Source organism: Priapulus caudatus, unplaced genomic scaffold (genome assembly GCF_000485595.1).
Source record: "Priapulus caudatus unplaced genomic scaffold, Priapulus_caudatus-5.0.1 Scaffold72, whole genome shotgun sequence".
Classification (NCBI taxonomy): Eukaryota; Metazoa; Priapulida; class Priapulimorpha; order Priapulimorphida; family Priapulidae; genus Priapulus; species Priapulus caudatus.
Genome location: NW_014577133.1, coordinates 157973 through 182119, shown reverse-complemented (window position 1 = coordinate 182119; position 24147 = coordinate 157973). Strand labels below are relative to the sequence as shown.

The 24147-nt window shown below is 43.4% G+C and overlaps 1 protein-coding gene across 1 annotated transcript; it reads right to left on the bottom strand.

Moving 5' to 3' along the window:
* Positions 1-4620: 4620 nt before the first annotated feature.
* LOC106821416 (E3 ubiquitin-protein ligase CBL-B-B-like) lies at positions 4621-24098 on the bottom strand. The gene is made up of 13 exons (XM_014826204.1): positions 23575-24098; positions 14106-14252; positions 12688-12819; positions 11682-11819; positions 11411-11498; positions 10819-10950; positions 10238-10420; positions 9728-9799; positions 9271-9457; positions 8631-8828; positions 8274-8516; positions 7858-7984; positions 4621-7005 (listed from the first exon to the last, which is right to left on the bottom strand). Exons 1-13 carry the CDS (start codon positions 24096-24098, stop codon positions 6777-6779), a joined length of 2400 nt encoding a protein of 799 aa, XP_014681690.1. The 3' UTR covers positions 4621-6776.
* Between the last annotated feature and the right edge of the window lie 49 nt (positions 24099-24147).

Sequence of the window (24147 nt, the reverse complement as noted above, 5' to 3'; positions counted from 1 at the left end):
AGAGAGAGAGAGAGAGAGAGAGAGAGAGAGAGAGAGAGAGAGAGTGAGAGAGAGTGTTTGTGTGTGTGTGCGTGGTGTGTGCGTGTGTGCGCGCGTGCGTGCGTGTGCCTTCGTGTGGTATGTGTGTGTGTGCGTGGTGTGTGCGTGTGTGCGCGCGTGCGTGCGTGTGCCTTCGTGTGGTATGTGTGTGTGTGCGTGCGTTCGTGTTGTGTGTGCATACGTGTGCGCCCGCACATGAGTGTGTGCGCGTGTACATTTGTGTATAGATATTACCATGCGTTTGTTTATAAACGACCAAGAAGCCTAAACAATCAAGATTGTGATGCACATGATACACTTATAATAGTTAAAATACACTACAGGATTGTATCTGGTTATATTTTAGTACTAAATTACACAATATCTGAAAAATAACAAAACATGAAATATTAACTTTTATGGAACAACTGGATCTTTATTCCACATGATATATTAATTATCTATACATTAATAATTAATAATTAACAATCTGTTTACACAGGACAATATTTGGAGGCTTCGTGTAATAAAAAGTAATCGACGAAACATTGATGCCATTCGTGTGGACAAATTATATTAAACAAAAACTGATTAACCGAAAACGAGGAGCCACGGTGCTTTCCACAGATTTAATCAACCATGCAGCCGCAAAAGAACTGACTCATGAGATGTTTAGGTACACGAGCCTAGACTCGCGTCTATAACACGGATGCAATAACCACCTAAGCATACATCGAATGACCGACCAGCGCAGTATGGCACAGAATGAGCGCGCGCGCCTCCCTTCACGTTCCAAGAGTACACCACAGAAAACCCGACACACACACGCGCGCGCGCGCTTACGGATCAACGTCGAACAAAGACTGCGAAGCTCGAGTTTCGCGCAGCACAGAGAACCTCTAGATCTCCCCCCGACAGAAGCAACCACCTCTTGTTGGATAGACATACCGTCTAGAAGGCGCGCGCCTGAATTACTTACAGCACGACCGATGCGAACACCAATGTTTCAATATAGGCCCACACTCACGTGAGAGAAACGCACCGTTCGAAACAGAACTTGTCAAACCTCGCGGCAACGCATGATTGACGGCGATCAGAAACGAACGATCACTGTCTATTCTCGATGATTCTCGACTTTCACGTGACGTACTTCATGCGATAAGGCGCAGCACGCCAAGTGTTACCCAATGTCCAGACAGGCATAGCAAAGGGCTTCCTTCCCCTGACGTGCTCCATGCGATAAGGCGCAACACACGCACGCCAAGTGTAACGTAATGTCCAAACAGACATAGTGAAGGGCAGAAAAATATTTCGTCGAGCTTTCAGCGCGTCAGACGACGAAAAACCAGTGTCAGTGAAACGACGAAAGGGCTTCATAGCACAGGATTTATACGATGCTCCGCCAACTTGTTTTCCAGCCAAACAAGCGTAACGTTAACACCATCGTATTACCTTTAGCGTACGCGTGATACAATGTGACGTAACGGAAGGTTGGCCCCGACGATATGACTAAACCAGATCAATGAAACTGGCGCTAATTAAGACACAGATGCCGCGTAGGTTATATGAAATTTCACGGGATAATAGATGTTTCCGATCCCAGTTACCCTTCCCGACCTCTACGCAGTCTGATCAGCGGGGAAAGACGGAGCTCGTGAGCCGGAAAATACCTGGCAAAGGTATCTCTACTGGTGCATGAAATTCCCCTAAATGACCTACCGCGATGTGAATGCACATAACGATCATACTAGGCAGCTAGCAGAAACGTGGATCTTTGGTGACGCAGGAGCATTTTCCTTCTAATATAGAGAGAGCGATACATAGTAATGGAGATGGCAAATGTGGCTGTGTGGAGGGGGTGTGGAAGTGGCAAATTCAGTATTCAATCATTTACTGTTCAACTCACGTGCCAGTACCGCGGATCTAGAAAATAGAACGGTATTTACTGGTAGAGTAAGAAAATATAATCAACGTAATTCGTGCAAAACAGACGCGTGAGACGAATCATTTCGTATTCAAGTAATTTGTGCAGCTATGACATCCCGATATCATTCAATTTTCCCACAGAAATACCAGTGAAAATGTCCTACCTCATAAGAGCTACGACTGCTGCTTCTAATACTATTACTACTACTCCTACGACTACGTTTATCAGTAAGCTACCGGTTACGATTCACTCCGTTGACTTGATCGATATAGACGTGAGATATAGATATCGATGTCGATCAGGAACACGTGTGCGTGCAGAAGTTCCATCGAGCAGGAGAACGTCGGCAGTACTGCCTGGCAATGATTCCGCCCTCACTCACTCCTCACAGCCACGTCGACGCGGGTAGCCGCAGTGTTCAGCGTCGTCCATCACATGCGTATTCAGTGGACGCTCACAGACGGCGGACCGAGACTGCGCGGCGACATCTTTACCGTTACACAGTACGTTATAGGCACTTCAGGCTGCCTAAAAGCTACTTTAAATGTTAAATTATCCAAAGTAAGGAAATCTGCCCGACTGCTATTCCAAATGTGATAGTTCAGTGGTGATAACATCATTATAAGCTAGAGGGTCGAGCTGGTGGCGAAGGTGACGTCGTCACAAGGTCACGCTTACCGTGGTGATGACATGCACCAAGCACAGCGACAGTAGTCAGTGATTCAGGATTGCCGTGGTACAACAGCTGTCGATTCAGCTGCTGTTGCTCAGCGCCTACGCAACGCAACCAAGGTTCGCTTTACTGTGTTACTTACTCGCGTTACCAATTTCACCTTTGCAAGATATACCTGCGCAAGACTAGATGCATTGTTCGAATTCGACACAATCAAACTAGCACATTTAAACATGTTCCTGATGTGGGATAATGTGGCACGGTGACAAGAGAAAGCGACTCGAGTTAGCTTTATAGGGCCTATTCCCCGCCAGTAGTGTGGAGCACATGAATTTGGCAGGCGGTACCACTCAAGAAAGATGACTGATGATGGCAGTTCAATACCAAACATGCCTGGCTCCTGGAGCACAACGCTTTGATCACACTGTCTGAACGATTCAAACGGGTGCCACCCAGAGGTTGCCAAGCAATGCGCATGCGCACTGAAACCCTCCCGAAACCTAGATGAAAGATTTGATTTGACAAACTATAGCGTGCACGCTGGACAAGAACGAACACACACACGCTCACATGCACGCACGCACGAACACACGCACGTACTCATGCACACACACACACATAATAGATTCTATACTAACGTCTTTCAAATTAGAAAAACTTTCAAAATAATGGTGTTACTGCTTGGTCAGAAATACTAGAGGAATCAAACTTGCGACTACGTGTCGACTCATCATAAATAACAAAACAGATGAAGCAATGCGTTAACTGTCTGTCTGTCTGTCTGTCTGTCTGTCTGTCTGTCTGTCTGTCTGTCTGTCTGTCTGTCTGTCTCTGTCTGTCCCATTAGCACCAGTAGGCCTCTCAGCACGAAACACGCCTATAAAAGTTAGGAAAATGTCCCACTTTGGCAAATATATACAACTCGGATTCACGTATTACGAAAAAACAAAACGACGCCACTTATGATCAATAACAAATACTGTTGAACATTTGCTACGACGATGCCACGATCTACAACAAGTACAAGTAATCGGTAACCGTACTAGCCATTTCACCACAGCAGATTTGCATACTGCAAGTAATACGCCATCCTGGGTAATTAGCAGTGTTGTAGTCCGCACCCACCCCCCCCGAGTCCAAGTCCGAGTCCCCCCCCCCCCCGAGTCGCAGTCCGAGTCCAAACACGGTTTTGATAAAAAGATTTCCTAAACCTATAATTTCGACACCCAAAACCCTTACACTTTGAAACCTAAAACGTGAGTCGTAAATTTCTTTATAAAATTTCAAGGTGGCGACATTGTCAGGTAACAATTAAAATAAGTAGACAAGATGCACGAGTCCCCTGCACTCATTGTAGCCACACCAAACCCGCACTCCCAATGCCATACCTGGCCTCGCCCCCACCCCGCACCCCCCACCCTCCCCACTCCCCCCGTCCACCACCCACCCCCCCGACAGCTCCAACCCAACACCCCCTCCTCTCCCGGCAACTAACCCCCATCCCAAAGCCCGACCCCCCCCCAGCCCCCCCACCCACACGCCGCCGCGAAACTCTTCAACAACACCGAGATTCTTATAGGCTAAGCACCACAGCACTCACTTGCAAAAATCAATGTGAATAAACAGCTAGTCGCATAAATTTAGTGTAGACAGTTTTAGTTTAAATTTCTTGTAAAACTGCGTGATTTACAATATGTACAGTTATGTACAGATGTAGTGGCCCTCGAGTCAGAGTCGAGTCCGAGTCCGAGTCCGAGTCATTGCACTCCGAGGCCAAGGCCAAGGCCGAGACCAAAGAAACCGGCCTCGAGACCTACAACACTGCTATTTAGTAACCAGTGTCTAGGTAACTTCTAGCGCGGGATCGATACCCTCTAAAACAAAGACCCGTCACGTAGCAGTGACATGAACTCCTAAACTTGAAATACTCACACTCCGCTCGACTCGAGTTACCACTAAGCAAACAACCCCCCTCCACCTACCTTTACCCCCCCCCCCGAGTAAACCAGCTAACAGCAGCATGTAGCGGGGAATCACTACCACTTCTAATTCCACCCCCAGAGTCACCACAGAGACTGACTCCATAAGTCGTTGGAAACCATGTCAGCTCAGTCACAGGAACTAGCGGCGTCAGTCTAGGCTGCACCCACTCACGCTTTCGAGTACTTCCAACGATCAGCACTATTACCTATATATGGAACAAGGACCAGGATCGAGGGGGGGGGGTATATCACGCCTACCTATAAATAGTACCACCGCAAGACGAAACCTGAAGAGAGTCGGTGAACATCTAGCATTCATCATTCAGCCGAATCGACTGTATCGTAGCTATAGCGACACGAGACACGAGTGCTGCACAACGCGCAAAGCTTTTCTACCGCCCCCTGGTGACGAAACGAGATCACAGGACATCGGGAGCAACTCTTGAACGACGACGACAACGACACACACAATGCGTCATGCACTGACGAAACGCTACGAGTCACTATAAACTTTAATGTCAACATATCTTGGCACAGGGAAACACATCTTGGTTTGCAGGGGGGAACTTTACAATGACCTGCGAGTTTTCGTCCCGCATTACTAGGCAGTGATGCACGTCCCCTGCCGGCCACCACGCCACCACACTAGCAATGAATAGGGAGATACTCCTGTACACAGCTGCACAACATACGGCCGCACAAGGCTCTTTCCTACGTTATCTTACAAACGCCTGTCTTGAAAATATACAGTAGTAATATACACCAACGATTTTACATAATTCATGCACGGAGTCGTCGAGAGAAATGACACAGTAGCAAAATCTACGTCACCATGGTCCAGTCATGCTAGGTTAATAACTAATTTCAGTCCACAAACCATGCAATTCTGAGCTGTATATATATGTATACGTATATACACACACACATATATATATCGATAAGTAACACAAGATGAAAATTTACTATTATCATTGTACTGATCCCCTACAATGAGATAAAAATGATCGTTTTCTCCCATGTTTTCCATCACGTTTTTTACAGCATTTAAAAGACCTTGCTCAAATGTATTAGCAGTTTCATCTGGACAGAAGGCTTATGCTCATCACGTGAATGGCTGTGAACAGCACTGTTTGCAGGTTCTGTCGTACTGTGTGGACACACTAGTCTAGCTTGAAACTATATAACTGTCAGTATATTGATTATTTGCACACATGAAATAGGCACTACTGTGCCATCTTCTCATTACAAATTATCAGCAACTTCCCGGTACATATAAATGCAAGCCGGTTTGTTGACCATCACCGCCACCTAGTGGCGACTCTTAAGGGATCAAATGTATGTATATAGCATACAGGGAACTCTGATGGCATATATATCTTCCGATTACAACATCGGTTTTTTTTATGACAGACTCCACCCCTACAACAACAATACAATCGGCAATCCCCTCCTCTAATTCACTGCATACATGGGGAGATATAGTTACCATTTACATTCGTTTTCCTCAGCAGAGGGAGACACTTGCACATTTACTAAGTAGGAATAGGTAATGTGACAAACGAGGTAGGAGAACAGAGGTGGTATTACTATCACCAGCAAACGGAACGTTTGCACACAGAGACCCTTACTGAGTGCAAAACCATGTGAGATCAGCATGTGCCTATTTAACAGATCCATTAATGGTGAACAACCCTTATTAGGCTCCACATAAAATACGGAAATACGTGATCTCACGGCCCCGGGACTCTGTAATTGGTCAAGTACATGATCTTTCTCGTTTTGTTCATCCATTCCTTTCCCAGTTGCATAGTAGCAGCCGAAAGGCTTCCTGTGTGTGAATGCAACATAACAATGCCCACGTTGATGTTGTTCCCATCGCTATTACGGTTCTGATCTCGAGCAACCCACCATAGCATCGTCGTGCTTGTTAAAACATGCACGCGGGGACTTTCGCAATACATGCAGCTGCTTGCGGTACAACAACCAGTGGCAACACACCCCCGCAAATCCTCAGAAATTTACAAATTACACTTTTCGACACGTGTTGGAAAAAAGAGCACAGCGTAATAATAAATTACAACAATCTTAAATGATTACCGAAAAAATACGCGATCACCTACCACTTCCAAAACCGACACGTCACCTACTTGCTCCCTTACGACGACGAGCCACAATCCTACACTTTCTTCAAGACAAAGTTCTGAAGTATATCTTGCGCCATCTTCAGGTCATTTCGTGCGATTGCGAGTGCTCTAGTCGCTACATCTTGAGCGTAGCCCTCGGCTGTTAGGCATGCAATATAGTTCACATTGATGTTTTCGTACGATCCTCTTGCCTCCATCTCATTATCACTGTTGTTTTCTAGGTCTGCGTTCTGCATTCTGCCAGCAATCGACTGCTGACACCTGCAAGCAAAGGATTGAATGAACATCTATGAGCATCAGCGATGAATTTACTTACAAAACACGTAAGTTCAAACGCAGAAAACCCTTCGAAACAATGACCAGAAACCGATATCACTGGCGATGATTGAAGCTACACTAACATACAGCGGTGAGGATGAAGACTGTGAAACTATACGTGAACAAGAAAATTGTGACAACAAATAGTATGCGCCTGCACCCAAACTTTATCACTCTGTAGTTTTACCAATCTAGCCAAGCGGCTCCCTGACACTGTCATGCAACTTCAATCCGATTTCGTAATAGCTGACATTGACAGTCATATGCGACGTAGGCCTACTTCTTGTCTCAAAATCTTGCCCCATTCTCTACAAATTTGCACTGATCTCAGAAATGGACCTGGTATCTGCAAATCCGTGGAAAATTCTAATCCCTGATTATTTACTTGGTTTTTTTAAAATTTACTACAACCATTGGAGCCAGTATTAAATGAGCGAAATCAAACCAAATCAAATGCAAATCAAATCAGCATCGCATAAAATTGCAACATTGAGACCGTACACATTTCATGTTACTACAAGAGTGAAAAATAATATTAAATGTGAACAGTGTGCAACAGAGCAGCATAAATGATAGCACGATTCTAAAATGTTGTTGTTGCCTATAACAACAACACGGAAATTTAATACTGACACCGTTCTGTTGTTAAATAAGCGTACAATTATACTGTACTTGGCTACGTATTTTCCCGTACGCACACACATATAACCACCGACTGACACAATTTCCTTGCTGCACATTCCAACTGCATTTCAACCACAACAGTGTTTCCGATTATCATAACAGATGACGTACAATTTGGGCGAAAGCAGCTGCAGCGATGGAGAGGTGCTGTGGCCACTGGAATCTCGATCCTTGTGAGGCTTTGTACTGGAGGGCGGCACCGGAGGTGGTCGACTCGTCATACTTGTGGAGTTAACATCTGTTGATGGCAATACGAAGATGAATCATGCTGGTCTAATCGACTGAAGATGTGTAAACTTGATGGATGGGAATAATTTGCTGTTAGTGAATAATTAATATGGTTGCAACTTGTGTATCCATTCACAACGTCAATAAGAGATTGAATTAAAAACAGAGAAATTACACGACAGACACTAAACAGTGTTACAAGAGATATTAAAGATTTACTTGGCTATGCTAAAACAATGACAAAAACAAATAACAACACCAACAACAACAATAACAACAGCCAGAACTAGCTATCATACCAGTCTTGCTGTCTCCCGCATGCAACTCGTCTGCTGTATTTGGCATGATCTCGGCATAGTTCAACTGTGAACCAATAGGGGGCGACTTCGTCCTACTGGGATGACTAGGTACGGGCGGCGGCGTCGTCGAAGCCTCCAGTGTGCGTGTCCGCGGCACGGGCACAGGCGGCGCCACCTCTCCGTGCTCCGCCGAGCGAAGGACGGGGAGCAGTGCCTGGTTGTAGGAGTGCAGCGGCTCGCTGACTCTCACCATGCCGTGCTGCTGCTCGCTCCCGCCGCTGCCGCCGCCGCGACTCAGCGGCAGCGGCGGGGGGTCCGTCGAGCGCGCGTGCGGCAGGGCGGGCGGCGTGTCAGCACCTCGCGCGTGGTGGAAGGCGTCCGGCGAGCGGCCGCGGCCGTGCGCGACGTCGGACGAGCGGCTGAGCGGTAGCGGCGGCGGGTCGGCGGCGGTAGCGGCTACAACCCGCGCGTGCGCCGCATGCCGCACTTCGGCGTACGAGCCGCCCGCCGATGCGCCGCCCGCCGTAGACGTGGTCGGCAACGAGTTGCACCTCTCTGCGGAAACAAGCAAACGGCGGATTGGCGGCGGCGCGAGGCGTCAGGGAGACTGCTTAAAACGACGTCAAAAAAACTGCTTAAAACGACGTCAAAAAGACCGCTTAATACGACGTCAAAAAGACCGCTTAATACAACGTCAAGACTGCTTAAAACGACGTCAAGAAGACCGCTTAAAACGACGTCAAGAAGACCGCTTAAAACGACGTCAAGAAGACCGCTTAAAACGACGTCAAGAAGACCGCTTAAAACGACGTCAAGAAGACCGCTTAAAACAACGTCAAGAAGACCGCTTAGAATGACGTCACGAAGACCGACCGCTTAAATCGAGGTCAAGAGGTCCGCTTAAAACGACGTTGGAAGCCACGTTCGTAACACGCGGCCGGAAGCCGCAGTCGAAAGCTGCGATCGGCAACGCGCGCACGCGTGAAAACGGGCAAACCTTGTAATAGTGGAGCCTCGTCGGTTGGCGGCGCCGGCGGCTGGCGTCTGCTGATATGTGGCGAACTGGTTGGCGACACTGTCGGTGACAGTCGGCGTGGAGGGACGGGCGGGGGCTTCTGGTGGTGAAGGTCTACGTTGCGGCGACTGGCCATCGGACTGTTACCCGGCGATACGAAGGGGCTGTGCTGCGGAATCAACGCGCGAGAGTCATCACCCGCGTTGGTAACGCATCACGCACGACAAATTCACTTAATTAAAGTATTAAAAGTGTTGTAGAATTTGAATTACAATTATTAAAAACGACGCAGCGCCAAACAAAATATGTGAGAATAGCTGCTATCAGTGCAAATTTGTTTTCCTTAAGAGTCAAATTATCACACTGGGTAATTCGGCATTGCTGTGCCTACACAAACTGACACGTATTAAGACCATAACAACATCAATGACCAACTCACTGAATCGGTCAATGGTGCAGATAAGGATAGTGTATGAATACTGCTGACAGTAGATGGCAGCCAACTTACATCCTAAAAATTAAAAAAAATTTAATTAATGCTGCATTTTCAACATAAAATTGTTAAAACATGATAAACACGCACCCAAATTGGCACATGCACGTAAAACGATGGCGCAAAAACGTAGTTTCTAAGCCATGTTCCACAGTGACGGCATTAAATTTGTACAAATGGGCCTGCTCATACAAAGTTTGAAGTGTGCTTTTACTACACAGCACGTCGGATGGCTCCGACACCAATGACATCCCACATCAAGCCCAACAACTGAGAGGAGAGCTTAGCACGGGCTTCCGCCTACTGCCAAGAACTCCGCTCAATAACCAGTTAACGAGGTTACCATTGACGTCGGCTTCCCTGGACTGTTAGGTTGTGGTATAACGCCAATACCCCACCCCCCACCTCCCCGGCGCGAAACCAGAGCGACGCGGCTGTAGCCGACTTCTAGCGCACCTCTAGCGAAGAATCGTCGTCGTCCAGGTCGATGAGATTCAGCGACCTGTTACAGCTGCTGCCGCTGTCCTTCTCCGGCATGCAGCGACGGGAGCAGGCGCGTGGCTCGTACGGATCGACGACGATCAGCTCCGTGCCCTTGATCTCCGCTCGGCAGAACGGACAGCCCTGCCCCTCCGAATCCTACGAGAACCCGTGTCGGTAAGAGGAGCGGAGAGCGAGATGGCGCGCCGTCTCGTCGCCTTTTCTAATAGACTGGTGGTCAAATTTTTTACTGCTGATGGCCCAATGCAGTTATTGCAATGAATAATTTGATGTGCATGATTTTCATTTTTTTTTTTTTACTTGTTATAAAGCTACATTATATATATATATATATTGGATCGTGGATTGTAAAATTTGTGTAAAAAAAAATTATTGGGTTGAACGTTTGACGCCTGCTTTCACAAACCTAGCTAACACTCTGGTTAAGTGAGATTATTATCATTACTGGTGCCACGATAACATAACGATTGGTAAACCTATTGTTTCTTTCGATTTGCGCGAGCGACGATTGGACGCTCGCACGTGTGTAGGCGTACCTGCCACGCGGTGAGACATGGAGTACAGAGCAGGTGACCGCAGGGCTCGATGCGAATGTCCTTGTCATTCTCCGTGCAGATTTTACACAGCTGAAACGTTGAGCCCATCTCCAAGTACAGGTCGTACTGCTCCTGCAAAAAGCCACAAAACATCCAGTTAGCCATAAAGAGACAGACCGCTGGAACAGGTTCATGCGTAGCAGGACACGACTGCTGACCTTAATATCGACGCGTGTGGGAGAATGCAATGCTTGCGAGGGCAGCAATGCGTGGTAGAGATGACTGCAAGAGAAATACACCCTTCCATCTTAGGCATTGAAAAACTTTCATGGTTCTAGTCAAGAGTTATTTATGATAGGCCATGGGTGTCTACGGAAATTTATATAATCAGTCAAGTACCCATGCACCAATAACACAAACTGTGTCAGTGTAACAGTAATTCGAGCCAAACTGAAACCTCTACTGAGGACTTTTCTCGGAAGACGATTTTGCTTGAAATTTCAAGAATTATACATTTCCGAAGGAAGAGATTCATGGCAAAGTGTGAATGCGTGATAATACGATCACGGGGGAGTATGAAATAAGCACCAACCTGCGACACTTTGATGTGATCTTCAGGGTGCTCCTGTATAGCCCAACTTAGGTCTGGATTCATGTGCCTGCCATCTGGGTACAGGTAACTGTAGGAAGTTCGTAAAAAATATTTGTATGAGTTAGGATTACGCAGATAAAACCATTTTTAAGCACTCAATGACTTTACATCGGCTTAATTTGCATAAAATCATTTAGATTCTGCATGCACCGTGTAAGTACTTCAGGAGAGCACAAACTCGCGCAATCACTAAGCAGATGAAGAGACGTACAAGCCCTCCCTGTAGCCATCCAACAGTGCCTGGCACAGCGACTTGTTCTGGGGAATGGTCTGTAGGATGCTGCCGTCTGCTGTGACGTAGCCAATGGCCCACTGACCCAGCCGTGTGCAGCTGAGCCGAAAGACATAGCTGAAGGATACCAACGCATTGCAATGATTAGAGTAACGAAGCCAGATTGTGTGCAAGTTTACAGCAACTGTTGTCTACAAATGGGTGAAATTCACTTTAAGGACACAGGTACTGGCATGCTAAGTTGTACATTTAAATAGGTAAAATAATTCTACTGTTTCTAACTACAGCTTGTGTAGATGTTATTGCCTACACAAAGTTACCACACCGCATTTGGAAGGAATATGTAGGAAGCACGGCATCACGTTGCAGTTTCTGGCATGTAGACTGCGAATTTAATTTGAAAATTGAATAGATTGTGAATAAAATTACGAATCAGCTAATTATGTATGTGCAACTCATTCCAATTATACACATACAGGTACCTAGGAAATCACATGTTGCACGCTCATAATTAACTAGAGGTGTGCCGGATCTTGAATCTGTCCAGACAGCCTAACCAGAACCACAACTTTCTCAGAGTTTCGGTAACGGCAGAAACTCTTCATAAACAGTCAGCCAAAATCAGAGCATTTTTCCAATTTGAGTTGTCACTAAAAAAATCTTACTGCCATGCAATTATAATTTTAGAATTGTACTACCTGCTTTATTGTACTAGATGTTCCCTTGAATATATATATATATAATCACCCTGTTGAGATAGAATTTCTTTTGAACTAAAAGCAGCAGTCACAAGTGCTGTGCCTAAAAATTGGCTGCTAAGGCTAATTTATTCAGGTCAAGTAATTTCACACGACATGGGGGCCAAATTTGTCGTGTTTATCTCCTGCAAGTTACGATTCTGGCACAAAGTTCAGATCCGGTGCACCCCTAACCGACATGCTCACAGATGTACATATGCACACACCACACATGCACAACAACACACCTTCCTGGTTTGTTGATGTATTTCTGCAGTCTCGCCTTCACTTCATCATACGTGAGGAAGGCAACATAAGCAGGATGGGTGACAGCCAGGAGATTCCAGTTCCGTAACAGGCTCACCCACGGCTGGAACAGCCTGAAAAACATGGGGCACCACATTCTTAGCATTAAAGTAGTCACTACTACCATGAGTGAGATAATAAGATGGTACAGTGGTCACCGCTTTATCAGGGCCTCAGATAAACTGGCTCATCGCTTAAATGGCATATACGACTTTGATAAACAATCCTTACAAACGTTTTGTTCACCGCACAATCACAACCACAGGGTAATCAGGACATTTTCATGGTTCACGACCTGTCATAATACAGTGTAGAACCCATTTCTCTTTCATACTTCAAATCTGAGTGTTTTCTAGCTCATCAAGAAATCTTAATCGTAAATTAAATCGTGAATTAATTTCCAACGGCATTATTACGAGGCAGGTAACCCAGTCTAACACGAGGTAGAGTAGACTGGTACACTTACCGACCACTCCTGCCATTGTATTTTTTGTACATAACACTAGGGGTAGAACCCACAATAACAAAATACAAACAGTGGACATGGCCAAAGGCAAATGGTAAGTCAGATCCAGAACAGTATTGTAAAGCTGTCAATAGTAAAACTACATAATACAAATGAGTACAATGATATAAGAAGATTTACAGTACCAGTATAGTTGGTATGTATATGCAGTGTTGGAAATAAGACAAAAATTCCATCCGGTCCTGATTAAAAAAATTTCTAAATCCGCAATATAAGCTACAGTAATTTTCTTGAAAATTAGCCAGTCCTGCTCCAAAAGTAGCCAGCCCTGCTGAAAAGTTACCAGTCAGGGACTATGGGACTGGTGCTATTTCCAACTCTGGTATATGTCAGGTTTTCTGATTTATGAGTGATGAACTCGATTTGGAACCAGCAAACCAGCAAGTTCACCCCTACATTTTGGTATTTTTATTCCATTGTTGTTTTGAATTTTCCGATGGCTTTGCCCATGCAAAACAAACATTTTCACCTCACATGCAGTGCTTCAAATTTACACACAGAGTGTCCCAGATTGCATCTCAGAGCTTCTACAATTCAAAAATATTCCGGGGGGCATGCCCCCGGACCTCCCTAGCACTGAGCAGCACCCCCATGATATAATGAAAAAGCTAGGAGAACCCTGGGGATTATGATTATGGACATTGATAATGACTAATAAACACAAGGAAGAACATGATATGCTGTTTTATTACTGTAATTTGCTCCAAAATTGGCGGGCTTACAGCTTTGCTGGCGGGCCTGCAGCTTTTAGGAGCAATAGGCCCTGCAGGCCTACAGCTTTTTCTGCTCTATGGCAAACACTGCCGACACTCACTCATGTATATTAGCACGCACCTTGTAAACACATCAAACTCGAAATTAGAAATGTAGTCATTGCAAGTGAGGTCTATTGTGGACTTTAGAGCCATCGCCTCCAGTCCCGAGCTTATTGGATGTACTTGATCCAGTGTCTCGCGAAATATTTTCCATGGCACTATTGTTCTGCAATGAGAATGTACACGTTATACTTACTAACGATTCACAAATCATGTGTTATTTATATATACTGCACTTTGCTGCAGATAAGATTCTCCGATACATCAGATGTGCAATTAGAAAGTAATAGTCGCCGAAGAGTAGACTGTATAATATCCTTCCTCACTACCAGGTATACGATCACTAGAAATGAGGCCGCAAACTTGTTTTTACCTAGCAGATACCAGTATTTCATACCACTAATGAGCATGTATATACTGATACTATGTATATCATGTATGCAGGGCTGCCAACTCTCACGCATTGACCGTGAGACTCACGCATTTTGACCAAATCTCACGCTCTCACGCTGATCTTACAATATCTCACGCACAGCAAAAAAATGCTGAGATATCTCACGCATGAATATCTCTTCATGAATAAAACGCTGAAATATCTCACGCACAGCAAAAAAAATCTTACAATATCTAAAAACAGTCACTTTAGTATGCACCGAATTGCACAAATTAAAGTTATAAAATGCAAAAGCTCCCTACCGTGGGAGGGGGAAACCCGCCTCCCACACCCATCCCCCACTCTGTCGCTTCGCTCCCTCGCATCTCACTCTCGCCTATCACCCAATGTTGGCAGCCCTGATGTATGTACTATGAGTGAGCATTGGTTAGTATATACTGTATGTTATTCTGCTATGCGACTAACATACCTCTTGTAGCTATAACAATCATATCTAAACACAGCACTAGTGAAGCTTTTCACAACTATCTCATACAAACTTACGCAACAGTATTCTTGGATATTCCGTTCCTGCTTACTATTAACACATAGACGTATGATATTGGTTACGGTATACTCCTGAACATGTAATTTCAGCTCAAAATCCTCACTGATCGTGACTTTTAGCATATATCGGATGCAGACTGGTTTTTGGCATTTTCTGAGAAATAAAATGCACCCTACAAGACGTGAAATACGGTACTTGACAACAAACTTATTATGTGAGTCTCTCTCTGTCCATTATCTAATTTTTTTTCAATATACACAGCTTCAACTACACAACACAGACCGCCGTGCACAAACCATGAGGAAAGTGGAAGAAGACACTGATGGAAACCAAATATTGTGTCTTGCAGTAAGAAAGACACATGAGCTAATAACATGAAAATAGCATGGTTTGTGCAAAACGACCTGATGGTCTGAATACATTTCACTGTAAAAATTTCATTAGTAAAGTGACTCATGAAAGAACCATGATATACACAGCACTTATTCAGGTAGTTTTAACACATCTAACTCTCATTTACATTTCAATGATATCTGTAACTAATAAATAATTAAACACATATTATTAATTCATACATATACAGCAAGTATCATTTATATTATGATCGGCATATGTTTGCGAAAAGAACCACGTATGCTACATTTATTCATGTACAAACGCATGAACACGCACGCACACACGCATGCACGTTCGTACACATTCACACATGTACGCACGCGCATACACACTCACATGCACGCACACGCACACGCACACACACACGCACGCACGCACGCACGCACGCACGCACGCACGCAAACAAGCACACATAAAAATATGCAAAGGCTGGCCATGCATTGGCTCTAGGCGCAGATCGCGGCCTCCGTACTCCACCTAACTATGCAAACCAAATTAAAACTTGACACAATGACTAATATCATCAAGAGTACATAATAGAGATTACATAATCTCGCGCTCGCCCACGACTCCTCCAACATCCTGCAGTGACAGACTCAATCATCCGTGCTCTGTGTTCGGTGAGTAAACTCGCAACATAACGTCACCTAGCTCTAGAACTATAGCCCTTCGCTCTGCCACAGGTACACTGCCACATGCCATAAAATTCGTAGTGCACTGCCTTTCCGAACATCAGGGTTCGTGGGTAAAATAATTATTTACTTGTGAAAAACACAAATTAACATTAAAATTAAATTTACATGTACCTCAATGAGGTCCAATACCGATGCCTTTCGGTTTTCATGTGGCCTTTGATCGGCTGTGAAATGCTCTAAACAAACTGCTTTACATTACAATTTCTAACGTTCTACAGTCTGCGTTTATTCAACTTGCAACTGAAATTAATTTTCAGGCCGTTACCAAATCAAATAAACTGCTAGTGCTATCAATCAGGAAGGCATGCTGTACAGTGTACACGCACACAGCGTAGTAAAACGACTGAACGTACGTACACCTGGCAGAGGTTTTACTGCACCTACAAACGCAGTTCCTCTCTGAACCAGGAAATGATAGCAAGCATAATTCAAACTATGCGTGGAACACTGGAAAGGGCTTGCCACGCGCAAATATTTCGACAGTTGAAACCGTAAAGTGTGAGAATAAAAAAAAATAAGAATGGCACCACACCATTGGCTATGGTATCGCAGCAATATTATATATTGTTTACTTCAAGTGGTATCCGAATGGCTCGTGTCGCAAAAAAATCAGTGGTGGTAGTTAGAGGAAGGGAAGGAGAATAGCTGCCGTATAGTAGCTGGTCGCAATACCATGGTGCGGAGAGCTCCGTGGACGCATTCGTGTGCTTCACGGACGGATCAGCTTCATTTACTGCCCGTGCAAATTTCGGTCTGTTGTAATTTCCCACTGGATGCAACAGTGACAACTGGCCAATGTGTTTCCAACATACGTCACTAACAGCTGAAACTAATATTATTATACACTACTACTGTACATATTAGCAGGAGCGTATAATTATATAGGTTATTATTCTAGATCTATCTAGACTATTATTCTAGATCTATCTAGATTATTGTTCTAGATCTATATAGATCTATTATTATTCACTCCTGATATTATATTATACATTCCATATGTGACTGTTACTGCAACTGTTGTAGATATAGACATATATATAACATAGGGTATAATGTAGTATAGTATAATTCTCTCCCCGCGTCATTCAATGGTTTATTGCAGTCAGTCGTGTGCTAATCCTTACGGTTGGGTTTGCTAGAAGTGTCAACAGGAAACTGCAAGCTGCAATGCATATACACTGGACTTACTCACCCCCACCACACACACACACGAACACACACCATCTGTGTTTTCATACTCACCTGAACGATCGCGGCAAAGGCCCACTTCAGATCAAGGAGCAAGTTTTAGACTGACACATTCGCGCGCGTTTCCCCCTCCCTTAACATCTCGACTTGGGGGTATACACTGCGGAGGAAACGCGATCACGAATCTGCAATCTACTCGTTGGCGCTCATCTGTGGGAGACGCAAGTTTACACCAGCCTGCTCTAGATTTCTAGGTCACCGTGGACTTACATAGCCATTACCGTTGATTGACTATACTCCTGTAATGTCTGCGATCGTTCCCCGCCGTTACACTCAGCTGCTGAGGGCGGCAGCGTCGGCGCCGTAACAACGCAGCATCCGTTAGACACGCAGGGAGCTCTCAAACCGGGAGAACTCAGTCGCAGCACGGCGCGGGCGACAGTCTAGGGCGAAGCAGAACGCCAAGCTCACGGCCATTCATGACAGGCCTAGTCTGTCTCTACGAGGGGCCCGGCGTTAGTATGAATCAGAAGTGGCCAGTGTCATTCATCGACTTCCGCCGTTTCATTCATGATTTAGCCGCGCCGGTCACAAGTGTTTTGTGCACGACCGTTTTGGCCGTTTACGCCGTTTGTGGTTTTCATCTGCCCCCCGTGCTGTGGAAAAAATATCCTGAGATGCTTAGTGAATGTTAATAGCACACCCGAACCCACCACATGTATGCGCGTACACGCCAACAGGCACACATGTATACACCCACACACGCACATATACACCACGCACACGCCACACGCACACGCACACACACACACACACACACACACACACACACACACACACACACACGTACACGCACACATGCATACACAAAAGCATAAGGATAAAGCCAAGTACGTACCTGCACGCACACACAAACACACCCATGCACTAAATCTATGCAGGACTGTGTCCTCAGAATATAACATCAAAAGTCTATCAATCACGTGCGAGTGCGAGTGCGTGCGTGCGTGCATGCATGCGATGGACTACTACTAATGATAAGATTCATTACTGTGCAATGTCTTCTGCCGTATTATGTACTCAAAAGATACTCTATCAATTCAACGTCATCTATGTCATTTGATTAATGCTGCATAGAAAAGCCACAAAATCGCGGTCATTGTCACAATTTGTGCATGTACACTTACTGGATTAAAGGCCGATTTCTCCAAGTGATTCAAGATTTTACAATACGCTGTACTACTATGTAAAATAACGTAGGGTGCAAATGCCAAATATACAAAACTGTGTGATTTTACTCCATTTTCATTCCATTAACAGGGCTAGAAAAATTCAGAGAAAGAAATCCTAAGTAAAAAGCAGATACTAAACTGGTACTTAATGTGGGACCCAGCTTTAAAAATCTTTGTTTTTGATAGATCACAGAACAATGGGCTCATTTATGACTGAGCATAATAGAGATAATATCTTATTCATACTGCCTGAATAATTATTGCCATTGTACATTTAAATATATTGCAAATACTAGCACCACCTTAAAAATCACACAAATGAGCTTTAAATATAGCCATACAGGAAATAAATCTTGACAGCTATAATTACTGAGTATAATAATAATAATTGTTACCTCCTCTGAAAAAACGATACTCACTACTTGTTCTATAGATAAACTGAACTGTAAAATAAAAAAACCAACCCTTTCAGTTTGCCTAACTCAACCATTTTATATATAAACCGATTATTCATTCATTTCTACGTAATAATGTAGTCAAGTCCTTATCTAATATAAGCATATATAATAAAGGTATATTATGATATGCATACCGATATCAGATACGGAATTGCACGTAATTTAATAACAATTAATGCAAGTTTTTATGGTTTCCAAGCTTTTTTCCAATGATACATTAAAGATATATATAACATAAATTATACAAAATATATCAAGAGCTAATACCACCATTTGCTATTATTAGCTATTGGTATTATTATTTATGATTACATGCTGTTCACTTCCTTTTGTTTTCCCTTCATTAAAATAATGAACTTAATTAATAACAAGCGTGGAAAAGCCCCATGCAAAATCAATAGGTGTGGTTCATCATACAGCACATTATGGTTTACTCAGCTCAATGATTGGTATTTAAAAATGCTACTTTGTTTTGGAGCTGAGTGCAATCTATGGATGCATGTGGGGGGCGGCAGCCTGGCCACTACAGGCTGCAGATCCACTACTCAATCCCGTGTGAGTTCAACCAGCTTATCACTTGATACCACTGAGCCATAAAGTTAGCAATGGACTGCTAAACTTAAATGATGCAACTAACTTATCAGTCAGTCTTCAAGATAATAAACGCATATGACAACCTGAATATTAAATTTACAGGCATGTATGTTTGACACATTTGCTACAGCAGTGTTTCCCCTGCATTGACACGAGCGAGGCGGGCCACCTCGCTCAAATTCTCAGCCGCCACACAGAAATTTGTCCAAAACACCGCCTCGCAAACAAAAATCGTTCAGAATAGCTTAGAATGCACCAAATTGCTCCATTTTTTTACAAATCTTCCGAGTGGGGAATGCTTTGCTAGGACGTCAAAACGCACAAACACACCCAAAAAAAATTACCACCTCACAGGCCTTTTTGGCCAGGGGAAACACTGTACAGTACTCGTGTACCGAGCTTCAGCTAACTGCAAGGAGCTTTATTGACATACACACACTTCACATCACAGCCAGTACTGAACCTTGTGCCTGTAAACTCAAAACAGCAATCTTTTCTCCATATAACCTAGTCATAAAATTGGCTAGTAGCAGTAATACATTATTGTTATCATAGGTTATAGTCTAAGTTATCAATCTGGAGTGTCTTACTGCGGACCCTTACCAAGAGATTAAAATCCACCTATTCTTGAATGGGGTAGGGGGAGAAACGTCACACGGCTGTATCTATATACATAAAGTTGTTCAGCCGAATTAGTCCGTACTCGCATAACTAGAGAACTCCGCAGCCTAGAGGAAAACTAAAGATATTTTCAGAATCCGCACGTTTGGGAGGTGGTTCTGGCCGAAACAACAATTTAAAAAAGTTAAAAAGTTAAAAATTGATAAAAATTCTATTCATCAATAGATGGCGGTGCGTGCAGATTAACATCACGTACGTGTGAATCCATAGTGTATACCCTTACTGGCGCAGTGGCCTAATCGCTAGAACATCCGTCTCCTACATCGGGATTCAGGTTTCAAGTAGCTGGGGAACTTATTTTCCCCCTTTTTTTCCTTTTTTCCATTTACCTACCTTTTTAGTATGTATTATTTATAATTTTTTACTTTTTATTTTTTATTTTTAATGTCTTTTATCTTTTGATTTCTTATTATTTTTTACTGTTTGGTATAGGATGGAATGGCATGGCATGGGATGGCATGCGATGGCATGGGATGGGATGGCATGGGATGGGATGGGATGGGATGGGATGGGATGGCATGGCATGGGATGGCATGGGATGTGATGAGATGGGATATGGGATGGGATGGGATGTGGTGCGATGGGATGGGATGGAATGGGATGGATGCATATAGATAGATAGTTGGATTTTTTGGGGTATTTTCCTTTCAACCAAGCGGTCACCAACTGAGTAACGCCACTGATTTCCCCGGGCAATGCCGGGTATCCCGCTAGTTTACATATATTCACAAAACACACACACCCATTACTGTAATGTAAAATTACAGTTCAATTTAAAACTACATGTAAATAGTTCAATATTCTGAAACACAATGATAACTATGATAAAACTCTATAGTATCAGAAAATAGTGTCAACTTCACCTTGTGAAAGATTTCCTTGGAAAATGCAGGGGTAAAAATTAACTTTTGAACAAGGGAGTCCAACGGAAAAAGAGGGAGTCCGCAGTCTGAAGTTTAAAACTAAAGATATTAACAATACATGTGCTTATTTTGAAGATTCATGCGGTTGCACTTCTGCCAAATTTTCTTTGGACATTTGCTGAAAATTCAAAGAAATACGGTAATTCCGGCTCGAAATACGGAGGCCGTGCTTTAGAACGAACTAGTTAGTATAGCAGAATTTTCAGAGAGGCACACAGACTCCTGCATATGTCAAATCAGGGAGTCCGACAGTAAATCAGGGAGTATTTGACCCCGGACTCGCGTTAATTTCGCACCCTGAAAATGAGGATCCGAAGAAAACTACACCAGCCTTATCATATATTCCATAAATACGACATGTGAAGCATACAATGCATTAGATGATAGGATTGAATGACCAGAATAGAACTAGATTATAATTCATTCAATTTGATGATAACTTGCTAAAATCATACATGTATGTTATGTACTTAGACCTGAGGCTATTAAAATATAACAAATTTCCTCAATCTATAATGTACTACTGCAATAAAGGGAATGATATTGCTTTAGCACATTTATTAGTACTTAGATATATTATTCGGCAAGGTAAATCATAACACTGTGTATAAATTTCATCTTGAATTAGCATTTTCTTATCATCAATCCATATAGAAATCTTCTATACCAATATAATATGCTACACGTCAATCATAACCTAGTTATTGACAGCCCCTAGAAAATTGGGTACAAATGTTGGAAACTTGGAATTCACTATAAGAAAAGTCTAGTATGTAGGCAATTTACATATGCAAGGAAGACACACAATGTCATTAGAACCACAAAATAAGCTAGTTTAATATTTAGTTTAATCATCGAAATAAGTGTAAAAAATCAGCAAGTGCTGATTTTTAAAATTTCTCTCATATAACCTAAAGCAAAATCCATTAATATACACCAGTCTTGCTCAAAAGCAACACTACACTGCAGCATTTACTTTATGAATCCTCATGGCAGCATGTACATATATATATACGTCCCAATAGTCGAATGAATACATAAAGTTTGTCATACATGTTATGGCACTACGTTATTATTATCAGGCTATTCTGCTTAATCCTAACTCTGGTGAAATTCATGCAGTTTCCAGCTTGGTTTTCCAACAGCTAATATTATACTTACAGGTATATGCGCTATAGAATAATTGGCTGCAATTTGACTCTATATTCATGGGTTGAAGGTGCCTTATTATCCTCTATACCAAGCACACACGTTTAATAACCAGTGTTAAACAATTCATAATAATAAAATGCACATGCAGGCTGTATCACATAACAAGACTGCACAGTCAATTACCATCTAGACTCTCTAGAGGGTGTATTTAATGCAGTCATGAAAACATGCTCTTTGATTTTTTGGAATTAATTAAAAACTTATTACAAATATTACAAATAGAAATGGCTTGAGAGTACTACAATAAAGAAAATAAATGATTACCCAATATCTCATGGAATAATGCACACCGTGAAAACATATATATTAGAAAAAGTAAATTAAACTTTAAAGCGTAATTGGTATTTTTATTATAAGTAGGTCGTGCTATGCATTCGGACTTTTGCGATGTACACCTCGCACTTACATACGACATAAGTTATATAACTGGCAAATCTCTAAGTGTAACAGTTCTCATATCCTGTGTCTTTAAAAAAATGTGTAAATCATTAAACGTGCTACGCACAGTAACATGTTATTACTAATAATATATACGCAGTGGCTACGCGTCCGGAACTGGTCGCCTAGCCTCCAAGCTACGCATCCGGACATCCACTCACACAGTGAGCGCGCGACTTGCGTACACGCATGATTGCGCAACAGAGAGCTCTGCTGATTGCCGAAAATATTCAATATATGCACTGCTGCCGTCTATCCTTCCTCATCCGTCATCCGTCCTCTCTCGCTCTCTCTCTCTCTCTCTTTCACACACACACATGCACAGCTCTCTCTCTCCCTTACACACACACACCTCTACCTCTCTCTCTCTCTCTCACACACACACACACACACACACACACACACGTCTAGCTCTCCTTCTCTCTCTCTCTCTCTCACGCATACACACACAGTCACACACACAAACACATTCCCCCTCTCTCTCTCTCTCTCACGCACACACACACACACTCGGCAATCAGCAGAGCGTCCCGTTACGCAATCATGCGTGTACGTGTCGCAAGATCACTGTGTGAGATGGACGTCCGGACGCGTAGCCTAGCGGCTCCTCGTCCGGAACCGGTCGCGTAGCCACGGCCTAATATATAAAATAAGATAGCAAAAAATGTCAGACACACTGCTTGTCTGTTATTATTAACACACTTATGTTCCAAATGTTAAATGCAGTTACCTGTCACCAAAACAGCTTCTCCAGAAGTCAGCAGCATCGCTCTTCGTTATTCTAAATTGTTCACCAGCAAAAGTTCCATTGGGGAATATGGCTTTGATTTCATACAACATGTGCGAATACACAAGCGAAGTTTTTGTGAGGTTTCGTCTGTAGTGCGAATTCTCTTGGTACATTTGCTCTCTGCCTTCCTTGAAAAATTTAATAGCTTGTTTGCATTTCTTAATCAAATTTTCAATAAATACTCTGAAGTATTCATTATCGTTCAGAATGTGCAACCGGTCCTCGTATTTGGAATAAATCAGTCGAAGATGTTGATACGTATCTGGCAGAATGTCAAGAATATATGGAGGGCTGTTTTTCAAGTTCACTTTTGGGTCCTGACACAGTTTTACCACTTTGTCCATGAGCTTCCATGTTCTTTCAATCGTCTTGCGGTCTATCACTATTTTTGGATCGCCGAAAACTCCCCAAAACCGGCCAAGAAACTCCAGTTTCTGCTTCCCTTGATTAGCTCTTACCGCCATCTTTCTTCCTGCTTGTTGACCCTGCACAGTGTACCAGAATGCAGTTCAC

Coding starts and splice junctions, on each gene's coding strand:
- LOC106821416 (XM_014826204.1), bottom strand. CDS start 24,098: ATGGCGGTAAGAGCTAATCAAGGGAAGCAGAAACTGGAGTTTCTTGGC. Junction 14,253..23,574: donor AGAAGCTGTTTTGGTGACAG/GTAACTGCATTT, acceptor TTCTCATTGCAG/AACAATAGTGCCATGGAAAA. Junction 11,820..12,687: donor TACATCAACAAACCAGGAAG/GTGTGTTGTTGT, acceptor GGTATCCTTCAG/CTATGTCTTTCGGCTCAGCT.